Source organism: Lithobates pipiens, unplaced genomic scaffold (assembly GCF_037356315.1).
Source record: "Lithobates pipiens isolate NorthernLeopardFrog02 unplaced genomic scaffold, aLitPip1_a1.2 Scaffold_24, whole genome shotgun sequence".
NCBI classification, from domain to species: domain Eukaryota; kingdom Metazoa; phylum Chordata; class Amphibia; order Anura; family Ranidae; genus Lithobates; species Lithobates pipiens.
Genome location: NW_027507786.1, coordinates 2,368,492 through 2,388,239, shown reverse-complemented (window position 1 = coordinate 2,388,239; position 19,748 = coordinate 2,368,492). Strand labels below are relative to the sequence as shown.

Here is a 19,748-nt window from a genome sequence, read left to right as displayed (position 1 = left end):
TATATGATGGAGGTAGGTGGTGCAGATAGATCGGTGTATATGAGGGAGGTAGGTGGTGTAGATAGATCAGTGTATATGAGGGAGGTAGCTGGTGCAGATAGATCAGTGTATATGATGGAGGTAAGTGGTGCAGATAGATGTGTGACTTGTAGTTCTACAACAGCTGGAAGGCTTCAGGTTGAGCCCCCATGCTCAGTGACGCTCAGTGATGCTCGGCACTCACACCTACAATCCCCTTAGAACTAAATGGACTCCTCCAGAGTGGGATGACCGGTGACCGGGGGGGGGGGGGTCTGTCAGGTGAACTGCGGGGCGTGTGACCTGGTGAAGGAATTTAGGAAGCAGAAATGCGGTCAGGAATGCGGTCCTGCATTGTGTGCTCTTTGCTCACCACGCTGGCTTTGTACGGCCACGGGGCTTCCTCCCGGGCCCATGTGACACAGGAGTGGCCTATTGTTGGTTCACATGGGTGGCATTACACACAGCGGCTCCTGGTATAGCGCACTTTTATTGTGCGTCTGTACATGTCACCCAGGCGGGGTTCCCTCGCTCCCATTGTCTGACGATTCTTCTCTCTGCAGTGAATGGCTCGGCCTTGTTCTCACACTTCAGACTGTGAGAAAAGTCTAACATTTCACGGCATGGAAGACGGGCAACCCGATATCTCGCTCCGGGTCCCATGTGTGGTGGGGAAGCAGATATCGCAAATCCGGATTTACTTACACCTGGAATCTGCTAAAGACCGCGATCGGTTTTCACTCGCTCTTTTATGTGGCAATTTCATTTAATAATCCCCTCAACTGGGTTTAGATTGAAGTTCAGAATTTTTAGACTCTAATGCCGCGTACAGACGGCCGGACTTTTCAACAGCAAAGGTCCGACGGATTTGTTCAGTCGGACCTTTGCTGTTGAAAAGTCCGGCCGTCTGTACGCGGCATTAGAGTCTAAAAATTCTGAACTTCAATCTAAACCCAGTTGAGGGGATTATTAAATGAAATTCGATCCTGCGTGGGCTTCATCGGACCTTTGCTTCCCGAAAAATCAGATGGACTTTAGAATTAGAACATGTTTCAAATCTTTCTGACAGACTCAACTCCAGTTGAAAAATCCGTTTGTCTGTATGCTAGTCCAACGGACGAAAACCACTTCCTTCTTCTAGTCCAGACTGAACCCAGACACACAATCGCTCGCCCCTATCTATCATCTGTCTGTATATTGTGCCTGACAATCTTTTTTTTCTATTTTTTGAGCCAGCCTTTCTTCTTTTACCTTTTTTATGTTTTTCCTCCTTTTCTTCTTTCCTTCTCTCCCATACGCTACCCTTTTCCTTTCCTTTCTTTCCTTCTTTCCCTTCTCCTTCCTTTCTTTCCTTATTTTTCTTATCCATCCTTTCTTCCTCCCCCTTATCCTTCTATCTTTCCTCCCTTCTTTTTTTCTTTAACTTTTCTTTCCCTCAATCCTCTTTTCCTACCACCTTTCCCTCCCTCCTTCCTTTACTTCTTTCCTTTCTTTCTTCTTTATTTCTGTCCTTCCTGCTCTGCCTCCTCCTTTATTTTCTTCCTGCTTTCCCTCCTTCCTTCTCACCTATACTCTACCCTTCCTTCCTCTCCAACTATACTTCCTTCCTTCTTTTCTTCTTTTTTTTTTACTTCCTTTCTTCCTTCCATCCTTTCCTTATCCTTCTATCCTTCCTTCCTCCCTTTTGTCCAACTTCCCTTAATCCTTATTTCTTTTCACCCCTCCCTTCCTCCTTCCTCCACACTAACCTTCCTCTTTCTCTCTTTCTTTCTTTCTTCCTTCCTTCTTTACTTCCTTCCTTCCTTCCCTGCCTCCTTTCCCCTACCCTTTTAATTATTTTCCAATAAATTCCCTTCCCTCAACCCTTCCTTCCTTCTTTCCCTTCTTCCTTCATTTTTTCCTTTGTTCCTTTGTTCCTTCTTCCTTCCTTCCTTCCTTCCTTCCTTGCCTCTTTTACCCTATCATCTTATCCTTCCTTCCTTCTTTTCCTCTAAATTTCCTTCCCTCAGTCTATCCTTCTGCCCTCATTTCCCTTCTTCCTTGCTAACCTACATTCCTTCCTTCTTCCTTTCTCTCCCTCTTTTTTTCCTTCATTCTTTACTTCCTTCTTTCCTTCCTTGTCTCGTTTCCCCCAGCCTTCCTTCATTCCTTACTACTTTACCTCTAGCTTTCGTTCCCTCCTTTAATTCCTCTTTTCTTTTTCTTTGTTTTTCTTTTCTTCCTTCTTTCCTCCCTTTGTTTCTTCCTTTCGTTCTTCCTTTCCTCAACCCTTCCTTCTTTCTTCTTTTCCCTTCTTTCTTCCTTTTTTTCTTCCTTCTTTTGTTTCTTCCTTCCATTCTTCCTTTCCTCAGCCCTTCCTTCCTTCCTTCTTCTCTTCCCTTATTTCTTTCCTTCCTTCCTTTCCCCCAGCCTTCCTTCATTCCTTACTACTTTACCTCTAACTTTTGTTCCCTCCGTTTAATTCGTCCCTCCTTTTCTTTGTTTTTCTTTTCTTCCTTCATTTCTTCCTTCCATTCTTCCTTTCCTCAGCCCTTCCTTCCTTCTTCCTTTCCCTTCTTTGTTCCTTCTTTTCTTCCTTCTTTTATTTTCTTCCTTTCCTTTCTTTTCTTTTTTTTTCTTTCCTTCCTTCTTTTCTTCCTTCTTTTCTTTTCTTCCTTCTTTCCTTCCTTTTGTTTCTTCCTTCCATTCTTCCTTTGCTCATTCCTTCCTTCTTCTTCTTTTCACCCACCAGCCATTACCAGTCTTGTAGTGATCCTAGGGCCATGGATGGAGCTGACCATAGAGTGAAGCAGGGAAGCAGATGTGTCAGATGGCTGTTCCCCCTGCGAAGAGATATTATACCTCATACCTCATTATACCTTTTTTCAGGGGGCGTTATATGGATTTTTCTTTTTTTTTTTTTTTTTTTTTTTCTTTTCTTACTTTTGCAGTGACAGAGTATCTTTAAGTTTTCACACCTGTGAAAAAAAAACATTTTACAATGTGGTGAATATCAAAGGTCATGATATTTTAGGGTTTGTTGTAAGATCATCAGTCTTAAAGTGTTACAGTTTGTTGTACATGAGATGAGGTTTATAGACTATGTGTTAAATACTATATTTTATCACAAGATGTCTGGCAGAATAAACAGGTATTCGTTTGCATTTATTGAACAGATCTATCAAAACACTTTTGCAGCTGAATCCCGAGAACAAAAACGAAACTTCAATCTGGGATATAAATCCACCTTGTGTGCTACATATGTTTACAAACCCAGATATTAACTTGTAAAATTAGCATTGACATCATCACTGTGCTGTACACAGCCTGTGCAGAGAGCAGAGCTGTGGGAGGGGCCCAACAGGCTCCACCCACTTCAGGCTTCCTGCAGAAAATGACAGGAGGGGGGCGGAGACCAGACCAGTCATCCTGCACAAGGAGAGAGAGCAGCAGTGAGCGGTCTTTATTATAGAGGGAAAGTCTCACACTGGATTACTGCACAGATCTGGAAGAAATACACAAAGCTCACCGAGATTCAAGAAGAATACACGTGAAGAATGGATTGAGACCATATTTGCGAACATACCAGAAAACACACAGGACTCCTGTGCATTTCACAGCGGAGCTGCTCCGGAGATGTGTGAACCGACTCCATAGAGAGCCGCTCACAATCCCCTGACATGAGAATTGGATGCGGGGAAATCCACCTCCAATTCGCAATAGTGTGAACCCGGCCTCACTGTTTTTAGCTGATTTAATCTGAAAGTTAAGTTGGGCATTAAAAAAAATCGCTCTGGTTTACGAATAATTTACTGTTCAGAAAATAAGAAATGATCTTTTATGTGTTCCCGTTCATCCATAATGTAAAATGACTTTATTTTGTAGGTTGTCCAGGGATTTATGGTTGGACGGTTAACAAGCTGGTTTTCCGATGAGACTCTACTGATCCTAAGCATGGCGGTTTCTATGGGGGTCGGACTGGGTCTGGTAAGAATGTGTTACTTTGCCTTTTACACATCTATAGCCTAAAAGATTTGAAAAGGAAGCTTAAAAGTATTCACTTCTACAAAAAGAAAAAGGTGTACTGACACCATACACCCTCCCAACCCACCGGGCCCTTCTGTACTTACTTCCGGGGATCAGTGACCCCCAGAGGTCTCAGAATTGATTGCAAGGTCTCCAATAAAGACCAGGATCACTATTGCTGCTGGTGGGGTAGTTATTATAATATTGCACAAGCCATAAAATAATAATACGATAACCTAAAGATAAAAAACACAGAAGGCTTGTGTGGAATTCAGCGCTAAAAACGTGATAGTTTCAACAGTGCTGTACAAACACTCTTATATCTTATTGTTAATATAAAAGAGGGACATCAATGGATGCAAATAAACGTTATAAAAAAAACAGAGAATGTATCACAAAAAAAGTCTCTGGTGTGAATGCTGCAGTGGGTAGTGCGGCTGTTTCAATCACGGGCTGGAGACCCAGAAACTGTGAGAGATAAAGGCATAAAAAACATAAAAGATCTAGCACTAGAATTATTGCTCTCGCTCTAAGGTTAGTAGATAAACCTCACACCTTAGAGGGAGAGCAATAATTCTAGTGCTAGACTTATGTAACTCTACACTAGTGACCTGTAAAAAATGTAAAGCATCGCCAATGGAGATTTGTTGTTTGTTGCCATTCCACGTGCATGTGCAATTTTAACCACTTCAGCCCCGGAAGAATTTACCCCCTTCCTGACCAGAGCACTTTTTGCGATTCGTTACTGCGTCACTTTAACTGACAATTACGCGGTCATGCGATGTGGCTCCCAAACAAAATTGACGTCCTTTTTTTCCCACAAATTCCCACGTCCTTTTGGCGGTATTTGATCACCTCTGTGGTTTTAATTTTTTTCGCTATAAACAAAAAAATAGCGACAATTTTGAAAAAAAAAAAAAAGCGCTTTTTTTTTTTACTTTTTGCTATAATAAATATCCCCAAAAATATATATAAAAAAAACATTTAGCGTTTATTGATTGGTTTGCGCAAAAGTTATAGCGTCCAAAAAATAGGGGATAGTTTTATGGCATTTTTATTGATAGTTTTTTTTTACTACTAATGTCGGTGATCAGCGAATTTTTATTGTGACTGCGACATTATGGCGGACACATCGGACAATTTTGACACATTTTTGGGAGCATTTGCATTAATACAGCGATCAATGCTAAAAAATTGCATTGATTACTGTAAAAATGTGTCTGGCAGTGAATGGGGTTAATCACTAGGTGGCACTGTAGGGGTTAAGTGTGTCCTAGGGAGTGAGTCTAACTGTGGGGGAGGGGGAGGGGCTGTGTGTGACACATCACTGATCACCACTCCCAATTACAGGGAGCGGTGATCAGAGACAGTGTCATTAGGCAGAATGGGGAGATGCTTGTTTACATTAGCATCTCCCCGTTCTTCCTCATCGTGAGACGATCGCGGGTATGCCCAGGGACATCGAGTCCGCAGAACCCGCGGTCGTGGTCATGGAGTTCCCAGCAGGCGCGCGCCCCCCGCAAGCCGCCTCTTAAAGGGCAATGTACAGGTACGTTAATCTGCGTGTACGTGCCCTTTTGCCACAGTATATCTGCGTGAGGCGGTCGGGAAGTGGTTAAAGTGTGGCATGTTAGGTATTTATGTGTGACCCCGTATTTAATTTTTTAAGCAAAAATTGGGTTATATTTAGTATTTTATTTTTTATTTTTTTGCATTTAAACTCATTAAAATTTATTTTTTCCAAAAAAACTGCTGCGCAAATACTGTGTGACTGTCAGAAACCATGAAATCAGGCCGATACAGAATTACAGCTAAATTATTATTATTATTGATTTATATAGCGCCAACAGTTTACGCAGCGCTTTACAATAAAATAGGGGAGACAACACAATTACAGTACAATACAAAAGGTACAGGAGGGCCCGGCTCGTAGAGCTTACATTCTAAAGGGAGGGGGTGGTGGTACAAAAGGTAATAGCTGCAGAGAATGATTTGATGGGGGCGCACTTCACACTTGTTTAATAATAAATTACAAATTTTAATTTTAATTTTATTTTATTAATTTTATTTTATTAATTTTATTTTTTAATAATAAATAACAAATCACACTTGTTTAATAATAAAAGTAAAAAGAACAAACATAAATAATCACAAGTGTCCGCGCTTAGGAGAGTGAACTGCAGCCTCCCTATATAACTACACCAAAGTGAAGCAAAAAAAAAAAATGTGTATATGAATCAACAAAGGGATGATGGCACTGTTCTTAAAAAATAATAAGTGCACTATACACTAAAAAAAATATATGTATCCTATCCACACCTCTAAATAGAAATGCGTATATGAAAAATATCACTGTAAATAAAGTGCAAATTGCATAAAAATAATAATAATAATATTATAAGATAATATATCTGATGCACTTTATTATTTTTATGCAATTTGCACTTTTATAGTGATATTTTCCATATACGCATTTCTATTTATTAATTTTTTTTTTAATTCTTTTTATTGAGGTTTACATTTTAGACAAAAACAAAAACAGAAAAAAAAAATAAAAAAATAAAAAAGAAACCACAAAAGAAGGACCGCGCAGGGTCCAGTCATTCCTGACTAACATTGATAACTCCTAACTACCACCCAGAAGACCCCTCCCCCCACCCCACCCTCCCCAAACCCCCTCCCATATTGTCACAGCTCACAGTGGATCACAGAGACCCAAGTCAATAACAGAATGTCCCCATTAAGTACCTTCTTATATTGCCATTCGCAGATATGTCTTCAGCCGTTATAGGGCTTACCCCTCACATAATTACAACCCAAATTCTCCCCCTTCCATACACCATACCATGTCCAGTTGTATCATAGGGGTCATTGTACATACCATAAATCAGTATCATCATCCCCAGGAGATCAACACCCCACAGTGTCGTCAGCTTCATACCATACCCTCCATACTCTATTACACATTTCTATTTAGAGGTGTGGATAGGATACATATTTTTTTTAGTGTATAGTGCACTTATTATTTTTTAAGAACAGCGCCATCATCCCTTTGTTGATTCATATACACATAGTCAAAACATAGCCAAAGTTCAGTAACCGGAACGGATAGTCAGCCAAGCCAGAAGTCAGGGATCAATGTAGTGGAACAGCAAGCAGGATCTGGAGCCAAAAGGGATGTCAGCAAAGCAAGTCTTGAACAGGATCGCAGGATGTTGACAAAGGCGAAGGCAGAGATCCTCTGGACTGGACGGCTTAAGTAGGCAGGACTGACGAGCAGGATATCATCAACAGCTAAGTAACTGTGGAGAGATAGGAGCTGATAATTAGCCGACAGCTGAGCGGCCAGCTCAGAGAAGGAAGGGCTGGGCCCAGCACTGACAGTGACATATAAAATTGCAATGACCACCATTTAATTCTCTAGGGCAGTGGTCTCCAAATTGCATCCCTTTGCATGCCTTTATCTGGCCCTTGAGGCATTATTCGTGCCATTGGCATTAACAATTGTGCATAATTGACACTAGCAATGGGGCACTATTCCTCCCACTGACCCCAACTATTTCTCCCTTTAATGCCCTGTACACAAGATAGGATTTTCCGATGGAAAATGTGTGATAGGACCTTGTTGTTGGAAATTCCAACCGTGTGTTGGCTCCATCACACATTTTCCATAGGGATTTCCGTCACACAAAATTGGAGATCTGGTTCTCAAATTTTCCGACAACAAAATTCGTTGTCGGAAATTCCGATCGTGTGTACACAATTCCAACGCACAAAGTGCCACACATGCTAAGAATCAAGCAGAAGAGCAGCACTGGCTATTGAAATTAATTTTTCTCGGCTCGTCGTACTGTGTTGTACGTCACCGCGTTCTTGCCGTTCGGAATTTCCGACCAACTTTGTGTGACCGTGTGTATGCAAGTCAAGTTTGAGCCAACATGTGTTCGAAAAAAAAATCCAGCGGATTTCGTTGTCAGAAAATCCTATTGTGTGTACAGGACATTATACTGAAGATCGGGCATTGTTAACCCTGATAAAAGGGGAGTGCTGAGCCCCCGAAACTTGTTGGCTGTTAAAAAAATTTTTTTTATATAAGGTCTATACAAGCTGTTGTAGCGCTAACCACCCTTTAAAAACTATTATATTATTACAGCTTAAAGAGGAAGTAAAGGCTAAAAAAAAAAAAAACACACCCTGCAAGGCAAAGGCATAATGAGCTAGTATGCATAGCATACTAGCTCATTATGAATAACTTACCTGAGAACAAAGTCCCCGAAGCGGTCCATGCGCCGTAGACAGCGGTGGCTGTCTTCGGGTAAATATCTCCTAAACCATGTAGGTTTAGGAGATATTTCTTGGACCTACAGGTAAGCCTTAATCTAGGCCAGTGTTTCTCAATTCCAGTCCTCATGGCCCACTAACAGGTCATGTTTTCAGGATTTCCCTCAGATGAAACAGCTGTGGTAATTACTAAGGCAGTGAAACTGATCAAATCACCTGTGCAAAATAATGGAAAGCCTGAAAACATGACCTGTTAGTGGGCCATGAGGACTGGAATTGAGAAACACTGATCTAGGCTTACCTGTAGGTCAAAGTCGATTGTAAGGGTTTACAACCACTTTAAGGCCATTGACCATGTAGCCGGCATGGGGCTTCAAGGTTTCCAATGGCAGCCTTGAGTCTAAGCCCTTGTACACACGGTTGGACATTCCGACGGAAAATGTCCGATCGGACCGTGTTGCCGGATAATCCGACTGTGTGTGGGCTCCATCGGACTGTTTCCATCGGAATATATAACCGACAAAGTTTTAGAGCTGGGCTATAAAATTTTTCGACAACATGATCTGATCGGACTTTGTCCGATCGTTTGTAGAGAATTCCGATCGGACAAAGTGCCACGCATGCTCAGATCAAATTCCTAGACCAAAGCTATTGGCTACTAGCCTGAACGTCGTAACGAAAAAACTTCATCACGTTCAGAACGATCGGATTTTCCAACAACTTTGTCCAACCGTGTGTATGCAGCACCAGTAACGGACAAAATCCGTCGGAAAAAATCCGACGGATTTTGTCGTCGGAATGTCCGACCGTGTGTACAAGGGCTAACAGCCAGAAAAGGAATTGCCAACTTCCGTCTGTGGCATGGGTGCTCAATCTGCGGCCCTCTAGTTGTTGCAGAACTACAAGTCCCATCATGCCTCTGTCTTTGGGATTCATGCTTGTAACTGTCAGTGGCTTGCAATGCCTCATGGGACCTGTAGTTCTGCAAAAGCTGGAGGGCCACAGGTTGACCACCGATGTCTATGGGTACCCAAATGCAACTTTGGCACGCTAATGTTTTTTTTTTTTCTAGCTCTGCGCCGATTAACTCATCGCCGTCTGTCGTGAAGACAGGGCTTGTTTATTTGTACAGGTTGTAAAGGTTACTAATAATACCACAATACCCGTCGCAATAAATAGCACTCTCCTGCAGCAAGTCTACAAAGGCGCTCCGAAACAACATCCTGTATTGTTGCTGTAAGGCCAGAAGGAGGAATCCCATTGATGTCAAAAGCTTTGGCGTTCAAATAGCGGAACTGCCATAACAAGCCGCCTGTCCTAAAGAGATCCGTAGTTTGTGCTGCAGACTGAACAAATAAAGTTTTTCTTTTTTCCATTCTCCCATGCTTTTATCTCAGTAAGTGTCTTGTACCAATAAGGCTGTGTACACAGCGTATTATAAACCTGCAACAACTACAACGTGTAGTAACAAATTCGTTATTTCTGGCCAAGAATAATTGTACTTACAAATATTGGGTAAGGAGAAGCAATCCCTGTGTAAACAGAAGACGGAGCTGCCATGTTGTTTTAGTGAGCAAACGTTGTTATTTTAGGAGCATCCTTTTAAGTGCCTTTTGTTGATTAGAATAAGTGAAAAATGAAAAGCTGAACTTTAATCTGATTGTATTTTTCCTTCCTTGGTTCCTCCCTCCCCGCCGGTGGTATAGCGTGGGCAGGGCCACGGGGGCGGTTTCCCCAGGCACAACATTCTTAGGGGTGCAAAAAAAAAGCTGACGCTGACTCGGGGGAGCCAGTGTCGGGCATCTAGAGCCCAGGGCGAACATGCCAAACTGACCCCTCCCCCCCTCAACGATGTATGAGCATGATGTGTCAGCAAAAATCTCCCCACAAACACACTGAGCATTAATCTGCCTGCTTACCCCCTAAGCATAAAATGCCCCCTATGCCCAGTACCAATTTGATCCCCTGCTGAAATCTCCCCTCTCAGCACAAATCTTGAACAAGTTGAACCTCCACTTTCCGATGGACTAGGACCGGCGGTCTTCCCGACGGACTTTCGGCATAGTTACATAGTAGGTGAGGTTGAAAAAAGACACAAATCCATCAAGTCCAACCTACGTGTGTGATTATATGTCAGTGCTACATTTTATATCCCTGTATGTTGCGGTCATTCAGGTGCTTATCTAATAGTTTCTTGAAACTATCGTTTCCCTCCGCTGAGACCACCGCCTGTTGAAGGGAATTCCACATCTTTGCCTCTGTTAAGCCGCGTACACACGAGAGGATTGTCTGGCCAACTAAGTCCGTCAGACAATCCGACAGACAGTCCGTCCTACTTTTGAATGAACGGACTTGACCACACACGATGAACAGACAGTCCGTTGAAAGCTTACGTGATGACGTGTACATCACGTACGACGGGACTAGAAATACGACGTCCAATACACTGCAATGCAACCTTCGGCCGTGTAAATCCTTTCTGAGCATGTGCCATACTTAGTCCGTTCAACTAGCCTACTCACGAGCGGACTGTCTGCTGAAACCAAAGTTGGACGGACAATATTACGGAAATTCCGAAAGACTTAGTCCGCCAGACTGTCCGCTGAAAAAGTCCGCTGAAGCCCACACACGAGCGGACTGTCCGCTGAAACACGTTTCAGCGGACTAAGTTGGACGGACAATCCTCTCGTGTGTACGCGGCCTTACAGTAAAGAACCCTCTACATAGTTTAAGGTTAAACCTCTTTCCGACAGACTTTACTAATGAACGGACTTGGCCACACACAATCACACCAAAGTCTGACGGATTTGAACGTGATGACGTACGACTGGACCAGAATAAGGAAGTTCATAGCCAGTAGCCAATAGCTGCCCTAGCATCGGTTTTTGTCCGTCGGACTAGCATACAAACGAGCGGAATTCTAGGAACTGGGTCCGGGGAAAAAATTTGAAACATGTTCTATTTCTAAAGTCCGTCAGATTTTTGGACAGCAAAGGTCCGATCGAGCCCACACGATCGAATTGTCCGACAGATTAGTTCTGTTGGACCTTTGCTGTCAAAAAGTCCGGTCGTGTGTACGCGGCATGACAGGTTTTCTTCTAAGATTGCCCTGTATTTGGCTCCATCCATCTTCCCATCAACTCTGACCAGCTTCCCTGTCCCTGCTGAAGAAAAACATCCCCACATCATGATGCTGCCACCACCATGTTTCACGGTGGGGATGGTGTGTTCAGGGTGATGAGCTGTGTTAGTTTTCCTCCACACATAGAGTTTTGCTTTTAGGCCAAGAAGTTCAATTTTGGTCTCATCTGATCAGAACACCTTCTTCCACGTGTTTGTTGTGTCCCCCTCATGGCTTCTCGCAAACGGGACTTCTTATGACTTTCTTTCATCAATGTCTTTCTTCTTGCCACTCTCCCATAAAGGTCAGATTTGTGGAGAGACGACTAAGGCCGCGTACACACGCGCGGACTGTTCGCCCAACCTTGTCCGCTGAACAGTGTTTGGGCGGACAGTCCGCTCGTGTGTGGGGCTTCAGCGGACAGTTTCAGCGGACAGTTGGACGAACAAGGTCTTACGGAAATTCCGAAAAACTGTCCGCTGAAACAAGGTTTCAGTGGACTGTTCGCTCGTGTGTAGGCTTGTTCGGCCAACTAAGTCTCGCGCATGCTCAGAAAGGATTTTCACGCCGAAAGCTATAATGCAGTGTATAGGACGTCGTATTTTTCGTCCCGTCGTACGTGCCGTTCACGTCATCGCGCACGGTTTCAGCAAACTGTTCGTCCGTCGTGTGTGGCCATGTCCGTCCATGCTAAGTTTGAGCGGACTGTTTGCCGAAACTGTTGGACGGACAAAGTTGGGTGAACAGTCCGCGCGTGTGTACGCGGCCTTATAGTTGTCCTGTGGACAGATTCTCCCACCTGAGCTGTAGACTCTGCAGCTCCTCCAGAGTTACCATGGACCTCTTGGCTGCTTCTCTGATGAATGCTCTCCTTGCCCGGCCGGTCAGTTTAGGTGGACGGTCATGTCTTGGTAGGTTTGCAGTTGTGCCATACTCTTTCCATTTTCGGATGATGGATTGAACAGAGCTCCGTGAGATGCTCAAAGCTTGGGATATTTTTATGTACCTAATGCCATGTACACATGACCGGACTTTGACAGCAAAGGTCTGACGGAACAAATCTGTCGGACAATTTGATCGTGTGTGGGCTTCATTGGACCTTTTCTGTCGAAAAATCTGACTTTAGAAATAGAACATGTTTCAAATCTTTCCGCCGGAATCAGTTTCTATCGATAAAACTGCTCGTCTATATGCAGGTCCGATGGACCAACAGCGATGCGAGGGCAGCTAATGGCTACTGGCTATTGAACTTCCTTTTTCCAATCCAGTCTAACGTCATTGCGTTAAACGATCGGACTTTGGTGTGATTGTGTGTAGGCAAGTCGGTTTCAGCGGAAACTCCGTCGGAACTCCATCAAAAAGTCAGTTGAAAAGTCCATCAGCGTTCATTCCAATGGAAAGTCCGGTCGTGTGTATGCGGCATAACCCTACTATACAATATACATATTACTTTATGTAATTTTTGTATATAAAGCCTTCCCATTTTCATTAAATGACACATCTTAGACCCAGTGATATCATCGCTGTGTCTCTGTGCTTCTCTAAACAATGCAGGCAGATCGTGGCTGGTGGGCAGGGCTGGTAGGGTGCTGTATATAGCTTCCTGATGACATCACAGTACTCAGCTCTCAGTCCTGATGCAAGCAGTGGGCTGGCTCTTGGGAGGAGTTATGCAAATATTAAAACACCTTGATGGGTGGATTTCAGTCTGGAGGAATGGGCCTTCCTAGACAAGACAGTATTTGCATTCATACCACCCCTAGGTTACACCCAATTATGATACTGAGCCGCCCCCGATTGAAAGAACTGAATTCTAATGAATGAAGGAGACAATCCAGGGACAGTTAGGCTGGGGAGGTATGAGCTAGATGATGCTGGATGTCCTCCGGCCAGGGAATGAGTTGAGCTCCGTCTGATTTTCTGCAACTTCTAATGCATATTGTGAGACGCTCACAGTGTGCAGTGATATCAGAGTGAGCAGTTTGTAATTTTCTGCCACTAGATGTGCTGAGTCTGATATTCAACATCGTTCAACTTCACACTCCAACCCCGCTGTACAGGGACTGCGAGAGGCAGATAGCGGGTCACATTCAAGTACTTGCATTTAAAAAATATGTTTAATCACATTTAACACCTTCCCACCCTATAGGCCTATAGGACAATGACAGCCGGGGGGGGGGGGTTTATTGTTCCCACTGGAGGTCATATTGCGTCCTTCAGAACAAGCCACTCGTGAGCCCCCCCCCCCCCCCCCCGGGGCACACAGCATGCCGATTGGTGGTGCAGCGTGTCACTCAGACACACCGCATCTCTGATCACGGAAAGGAGCCTATGAGCCTGATCACATTGGATGTGCCGGTTATCGGCATTCCTCACCTCACACTGAAAGAGCATGAGTAGAGGAAAGCTGATAAGCAGCTTTCCTGACGGGAATAATCAAAGCATTGATTATCAGTGCAGTCTATTAGTAATGCCCACCTGTGCCGACAATCAGTGCCCATCTATGCTGCCTTTCAGTGCACATCAGTGATGGCTGTCAGTGCTGTCTATTGTTGCCCATCAGTGCTGCATATCAGTGCTACATATTAGTGCAGCCTCATCAGTGGCGCTTATCAGTGCCCATCGGTGCGAGTCCGTGCGACATATTAGTGCAGCCTCATTGGTTCCCATCAGTGCTACATATTAGTGCAGCCTCATCAGTGCCGCTTATCAGTGCCCATCAGTGCGACATATTAGTGCAGCCTCATTGGTTCCCATCAGTGCTACATATTAGTGCAGCCTCATCAGTGCCCATCAGTGCGACATATTAGTGCAGCCTCATTGGTTCCCATCAGTGCTCATCAAAGCTACATATTAGTGCAGCCTCAACAGTGCCACCTATCAATGCTACATATCAGTGCCCATCAGTGCTACATACCATATTAGTGCTGCCTCATCAGTGCCCATCAGTACTGCATATTAGTGCCGCCTCATCAGTGCCCATCAGTGCTACATATTAGTGCAGCCTCACCAGTGCCCGTCAGTGCTACATATTAGTGTCGCCTCATCAGTGCCCATTAGTGCTACCCTGTTTCCCCTAAAATAAGACCTAGCCTGATTGTCGGTGTTGGCTGCAATATAAGCCCTACCCCCCAAATAAGCCCTACCCTGTTTCCTCAAAAATAAGCCCTACCCTGAAAAGAAGACCTACAATGACTTTAACTAGGGCTTATTTGGGGGGTAGGGCTTTTATTGCAGCTATCACCGACAATCACACTAGGTCTTATTTTAGGGGAAACAGGGTACATATTAGTTCCGCCTCACCAGTGCCCATCAGTGCTACATATTAGTGCTGCCTCATCACTGCCTATCAGTGCTACATATTAGGCCGCGTACACACGCGGGGACTGTTCGCCCAACTTTGTCCGTCAAACAGTTTCGGCAAACAGTCCGCTCAAAATTAGCATTGACGGACATGGCCACACACGACGAACGAACAGTTTGCTGAAACCGTGCGCGATGACGTGAACGGCACGTACGACGGGACGAAAAATACGACGTCCTATACACTGCATTATAACTTTCGGCGTGAAAATCCTTTCTGAGCATGCGCGCAACTTTGTTTGACGAACAAGCCTACACACGAGGGGACTGTTCGCTGAAACAAGGTTTCAGCGGACAGTTTTTCGGAATTTCCGAAAAACCTTGTTCAGCGGACTGAAACTGTCCGCTGAAAGCCCACACACGAGCGGACTGTCCGCTGAAACTTGGTTTCAGCGGACAGTTTCAGCGAACAGTCCCCGCGTGTGTACGCGGCCTTAGTGTCGCCTCATCAGTGCCCATCAGTGCTACATATTAGTTCCGCCTCACCAGTGCCCATCAGTGCTACATATTAGTGCTGCCTCATCACTGCCCATCAGTGCTACATATTAGTGCCACCTCATCACTGCCCATCATTGCTACATATTAGTGCCCATCAGTGCTACATATTACTGTCGTCTCATCAGTGCCCATCAGTGCTACATATTAGTGTCACTCCATTAGTGCTACATATTAGTTCCGCCTCATCAGTGCTACATGTTAGTGCCGCCTCATCACTGCCCATCAGTGCTACATATTAGTGTTGCCTCATCAGTGCCCAACAGTGCTACATATTAGTGCTTCCTTATCACTGCCCATCAGTGTCCATCAGTACTACATATTACTGTCGCCTCATCAGTGCCCATCAGTGCTACATATTAGAGTTGACTCATCAGTGCTACATGTTAGTGCCTCCTCATCACTGCCCATCAGTGCTACATATTAGTGCCCATCAGTGCTACATTTTAGTGCCTCCTCATCAGTGCCGCCTATCAGTGCCCATCAGTGAAGCCTCATCAGCTCACATCAGTGAAGGATAGAAATTACTGATTTACAAAATATTGTAACGGAAACCAAGAAAAACTTTTTTCCCCCAGAATTTACGCTCTTCTTTCATTTGTTTAGCAAAATACATTAAAAAAACCCAGTAGTGATTAAATACCACCAAACGAAAGCTCTCTATCCGTCTTAAAAAATAAATAAAAATAAAAATTCATATAGGTACAGTATTGCATGACTGCACAATTGTCATTCAAAGTGAGACAGCGCTGAAAGCTGAAAATTGGCCTGGGCAGGAAGGGGGTAAATGTGCCCGGTATTGAAGTCATTAAAGATGAAATAATGATTATAGAGCTGCAATAATTTGTCCTTTTTTTATATATCTGTCTTTTTTTTTTCTGCAGGTGGTGATGACGAGCGTCCTCCATTTCTGCATTATCGCCCTTCCAATGATTTTCTTCCTCTGTGTCTCGGGAGTCATCACTGACAGCATCCTAACCAAAGCTGTCCCCCCTTCTGAGACCGGTATGTACCCCCCCCCCCCCACCACCTGAAATATTGTCCCCGATGCAAAATGATTGGTTGCTCTCTGTGGCGCCCACATAGATAGGCTGGTTTTATCTTCACAGCAACGGCTGGCCAACATTTACCAATTAAAGGGGAACTCTAGCTTTATCACCCAAAAATGGACTTCATCCTATCAGATGCAGTTGCATTTGGCAGCACCGCTGTAGTCAGACAGCCACAGGTTACAAGGCTGTCTGAATATCACAGTACAAACAAATGGCCCCTGCCCCCACCTATAACGGGCCTTTGCAGCAAGAAGCCCATGGAAGGGCAACGCAGGCAAAACAACACCAAGAAAATTCCCAGCTCAACTTACCGACCAGCCTGCAACCAACTGAATTGTCCTGTCTAACAGTATGTGTAAAAACAGGGGCTTAGTCTGCACACATCGGCAGATACATGCATAAGCTACAGAGCCCCGTAAAGGCACCCCGGTATTTTCTGGAGACTTTGAGAGCCTCCACAGTGGAAGCACATCTATTATAATGGATAGGAAGAGGGCAGGTGAGCCTGGAGGGAGCCCATCCCCCCTAAAAGACACAGGGGCGCACTGAACACCCAGCACATACAGTATATACAGTATCTCACAAAAGTGAGTACACCCCTCACATATTTGTAAATCTTTTCTTATATCTTTTCATGTGACAACACTGAAGAAATGACACTTGTCTACAATGTAAAGTAGTGAGTGTACAGCTTGTATAACAGTGTACATTTGCTGTCCCCTCAAAATAACTCAACACACAGCCATTAATGTCTAAACCGCTGGCAACAAAAGTGAGTACACCCCTAAGTGAAAATGTCCAAACTGGGCCCAATTTGGTTTTTCCCCTCTCCGGTGTCATGTGTCTCGTTAGTGTTACAAGGTCTCAGGTGTGAATGTGGAGCAGGTGTGTAAATTTGGTGTTATCGCTCTCACTCTTCCATACTGGTCACTGGAAGTTCAACAACATGGCACCTCATAGCAAAGAACTCTCTGAGGATCTGAAAAAAAGAATTGTTGCTCTACATAAAGATGGCTTAGGCTATAAAAAGATTGCCAAGACCTTGAAACTGAGCTGCAGTACGGTGGCCAAGACCATACAGCAGTTTAACAGGACAGGTTCCACTCAGAACAGGCCTCGCCATGGTCTACCAAAGAAGTTGAGGTCACGTGCTCAGCGTCATATCCAGAGGTTGTCTTTGGGAAACAGACGTATGAGTGCTGCCAGCATTGCTGCAGAGGTTGAAGGGGTGGGAGGTCAGCCTGTCAGTGCTCAGACCATACACCTCACACTGCATCAAATTGGTCTGCATGGCTGGCATCCCAGAAGGAAGCCTCTTCTAAAGATGATGCACAAGAAAGCCCACAAACAGTTTTCTGAAGACAAGCAGACTAAGGACATGGATTGCTGGAACCATGTCCTGTGGTCTGATGAGACCAAGATAAACTTATTTGGTTCAGATGGTGACAAGCGTGTGTGGCGGCAACCAGGTGAGGAGTACAAAGACAAGTGTGTCTTGCCTATAGTCAGGCATGGTGGTGGGAGTGTCATGGTCTGGGGCTGTACTGTATGAGTGCTGCCGGCACTGGGGAGCTACAGTTCATTGAGGGGACCATGAATGCCAACATGCACTGTGACATACTGAAGCAGACCATGATCCCCTCCCTTCAGAGACTGGGCCGCAGGGCAGTATTCCAACATGATAATGACCCCAAACACACCTCTAAGATGACCACTGCCTTGCTAAAGAAGCTGAGGGTAAAGGTGATGGACTGGCCAAGCATGTCTCCAGACCTAAACCCTATTGAGCATCTGTGGGGCATCCTCAAATGGAAGGTGGAGGAGCGCAAGGGCTCTAACATCCACCAGCTCTGAGATGTCATCATGGAGGAGGGGAAGAGGACTCCAGTGGTGAGCTGTGAAGCTCTGGTGACCTCCATGCCCAAGAGGGTTAAGGCAGTGCTGGAAAATAATGGTGGCCACACAAAATATTGACACTTTGGGCCCAATTTGGACATTTTCACTTAGGGGACCTTTCTCCCAGCCTGCAAAATACTGATGGCTTTGTTACCCCCAGGAGACCTCTGCACCTCTCCCCCTGCCTGCATCTGCACCCCCAGTACACTTGTGTACCCTCGTCGTACACCTATGCACCCCCACATGCCTCTGTATCCTTCAGTAAGTCTCCATAAGTGTCAGCACCCCTCTGCACAACACACACAAACCTGCACTGCTGCAGTAACGATTAGCAGCTCTCTGTTGCCTGTTATATTGGCCAAGCAACTCACTGTACACAAGCCAGTGCCTATCCCGGTCAGATGCCCCTCTCCCTCCGCTGTAAAATGTGAACTGCTGCCCAGAGGTGTAAAGGGAGATGCCGGGCACCATAGAGCTTCTCCCCACAGCACTTTGTAGCATGCTCGAGTCCCCTCCCGGCTGTCTGCCCCTCCCTGCACATCGCTGGGCTGCACCGAGAGGAGCGGAGCTGCCAGCCCGCTCCATAGAGACTTCTAATGACAAGGAAAAAAAAGATTTTACTGCATCCCCTCAATGTGTGGCACTGGGGCGGACATCCCCCCACCCCACTCCCCCCCCCCCTTTGGTACGCCACTGCACCTATTTAATTTTTTTTTTTACTTTCTTTTGTTAATTGCCAAATGACAATTTTACATTGCGGGACTGTGCTGCAACTCGCGTTGGGCTCGCAGTTGCAGTGTGGCCCTATTGATCTCAATGGGTGAGTTTGAAAGGTAGAGCTGTAGCAGTACCCACCAGTATAGTGATTGTCAGCTTCTCCAGCGGCCCATTGGATATGAGATATGTGTACTTGCACTGTGCCAAGCTGGACTAATGTAACTATACAATTAGGATCATACCTAATAAGCTTAGTTTTCTGTGCTGTTGCTCTCTGATTGCTTTCACCTGCCGCTTGATATAAAAGGATCTAATTACTCTGTGGGCTTAATTACCTGACAGCAGGCCAAGCAAAGCTTAAAACATCCATTGAGCCATTCCACTTACGTTTTAAATTACTCCAGGTAGGTGGTTCACATTCTTCGTCTTCCCATACTGCTGGCTGGGAAATCAGATCCAATGACCTGAGCACCTCGAAGTAATGAAAAGAACATTTTATAGAAGTATTGTATAGGAGCATTGAATTCTGTATAGAGGACAATGCTGTGGCTTATAATGACTATATAATGAAAAGGTAACTTAAAGCCATCCTGTGCTTTGCCTGTTTATTGAAAAACTGCAGCATACCTTACCTTCCCTTCACCCCTTTGTCTATCTGCTCACTGCTGGTAGCCAAAAGAAAAAAACTGTGGTGGAGAGAAGGAAAATCTGCACACCTGCACTCCAATATACACCTTTATTAAAAAAAAATCATCAAAGTTCATGTAACAGCAGAAATAAGGGGAAAATAACTGACGCGT

The 19,748-nt window shown here is 44.7% G+C and overlaps 1 protein-coding gene across 1 annotated transcript in view; it reads left to right on the top strand.

Moving 5' to 3' along the window:
- Window positions 1–19,748, top strand: part of SLC67A1 (solute carrier family 67 member 1) — a 94,322-nt gene that overhangs the window by 72,507 nt on the left and 2,067 nt on the right. Inside the window, exons 8-9 of the mRNA XM_077453507.1 lie at window positions 3,883–3,984; window positions 16,168–16,288. Coding sequence (XP_077309633.1) covers window positions 3,883–3,984; window positions 16,168–16,288 — 223 coding nt within the window. The remainder of the gene's footprint in view (window positions 1–3,882; window positions 3,985–16,167; window positions 16,289–19,748) is intronic.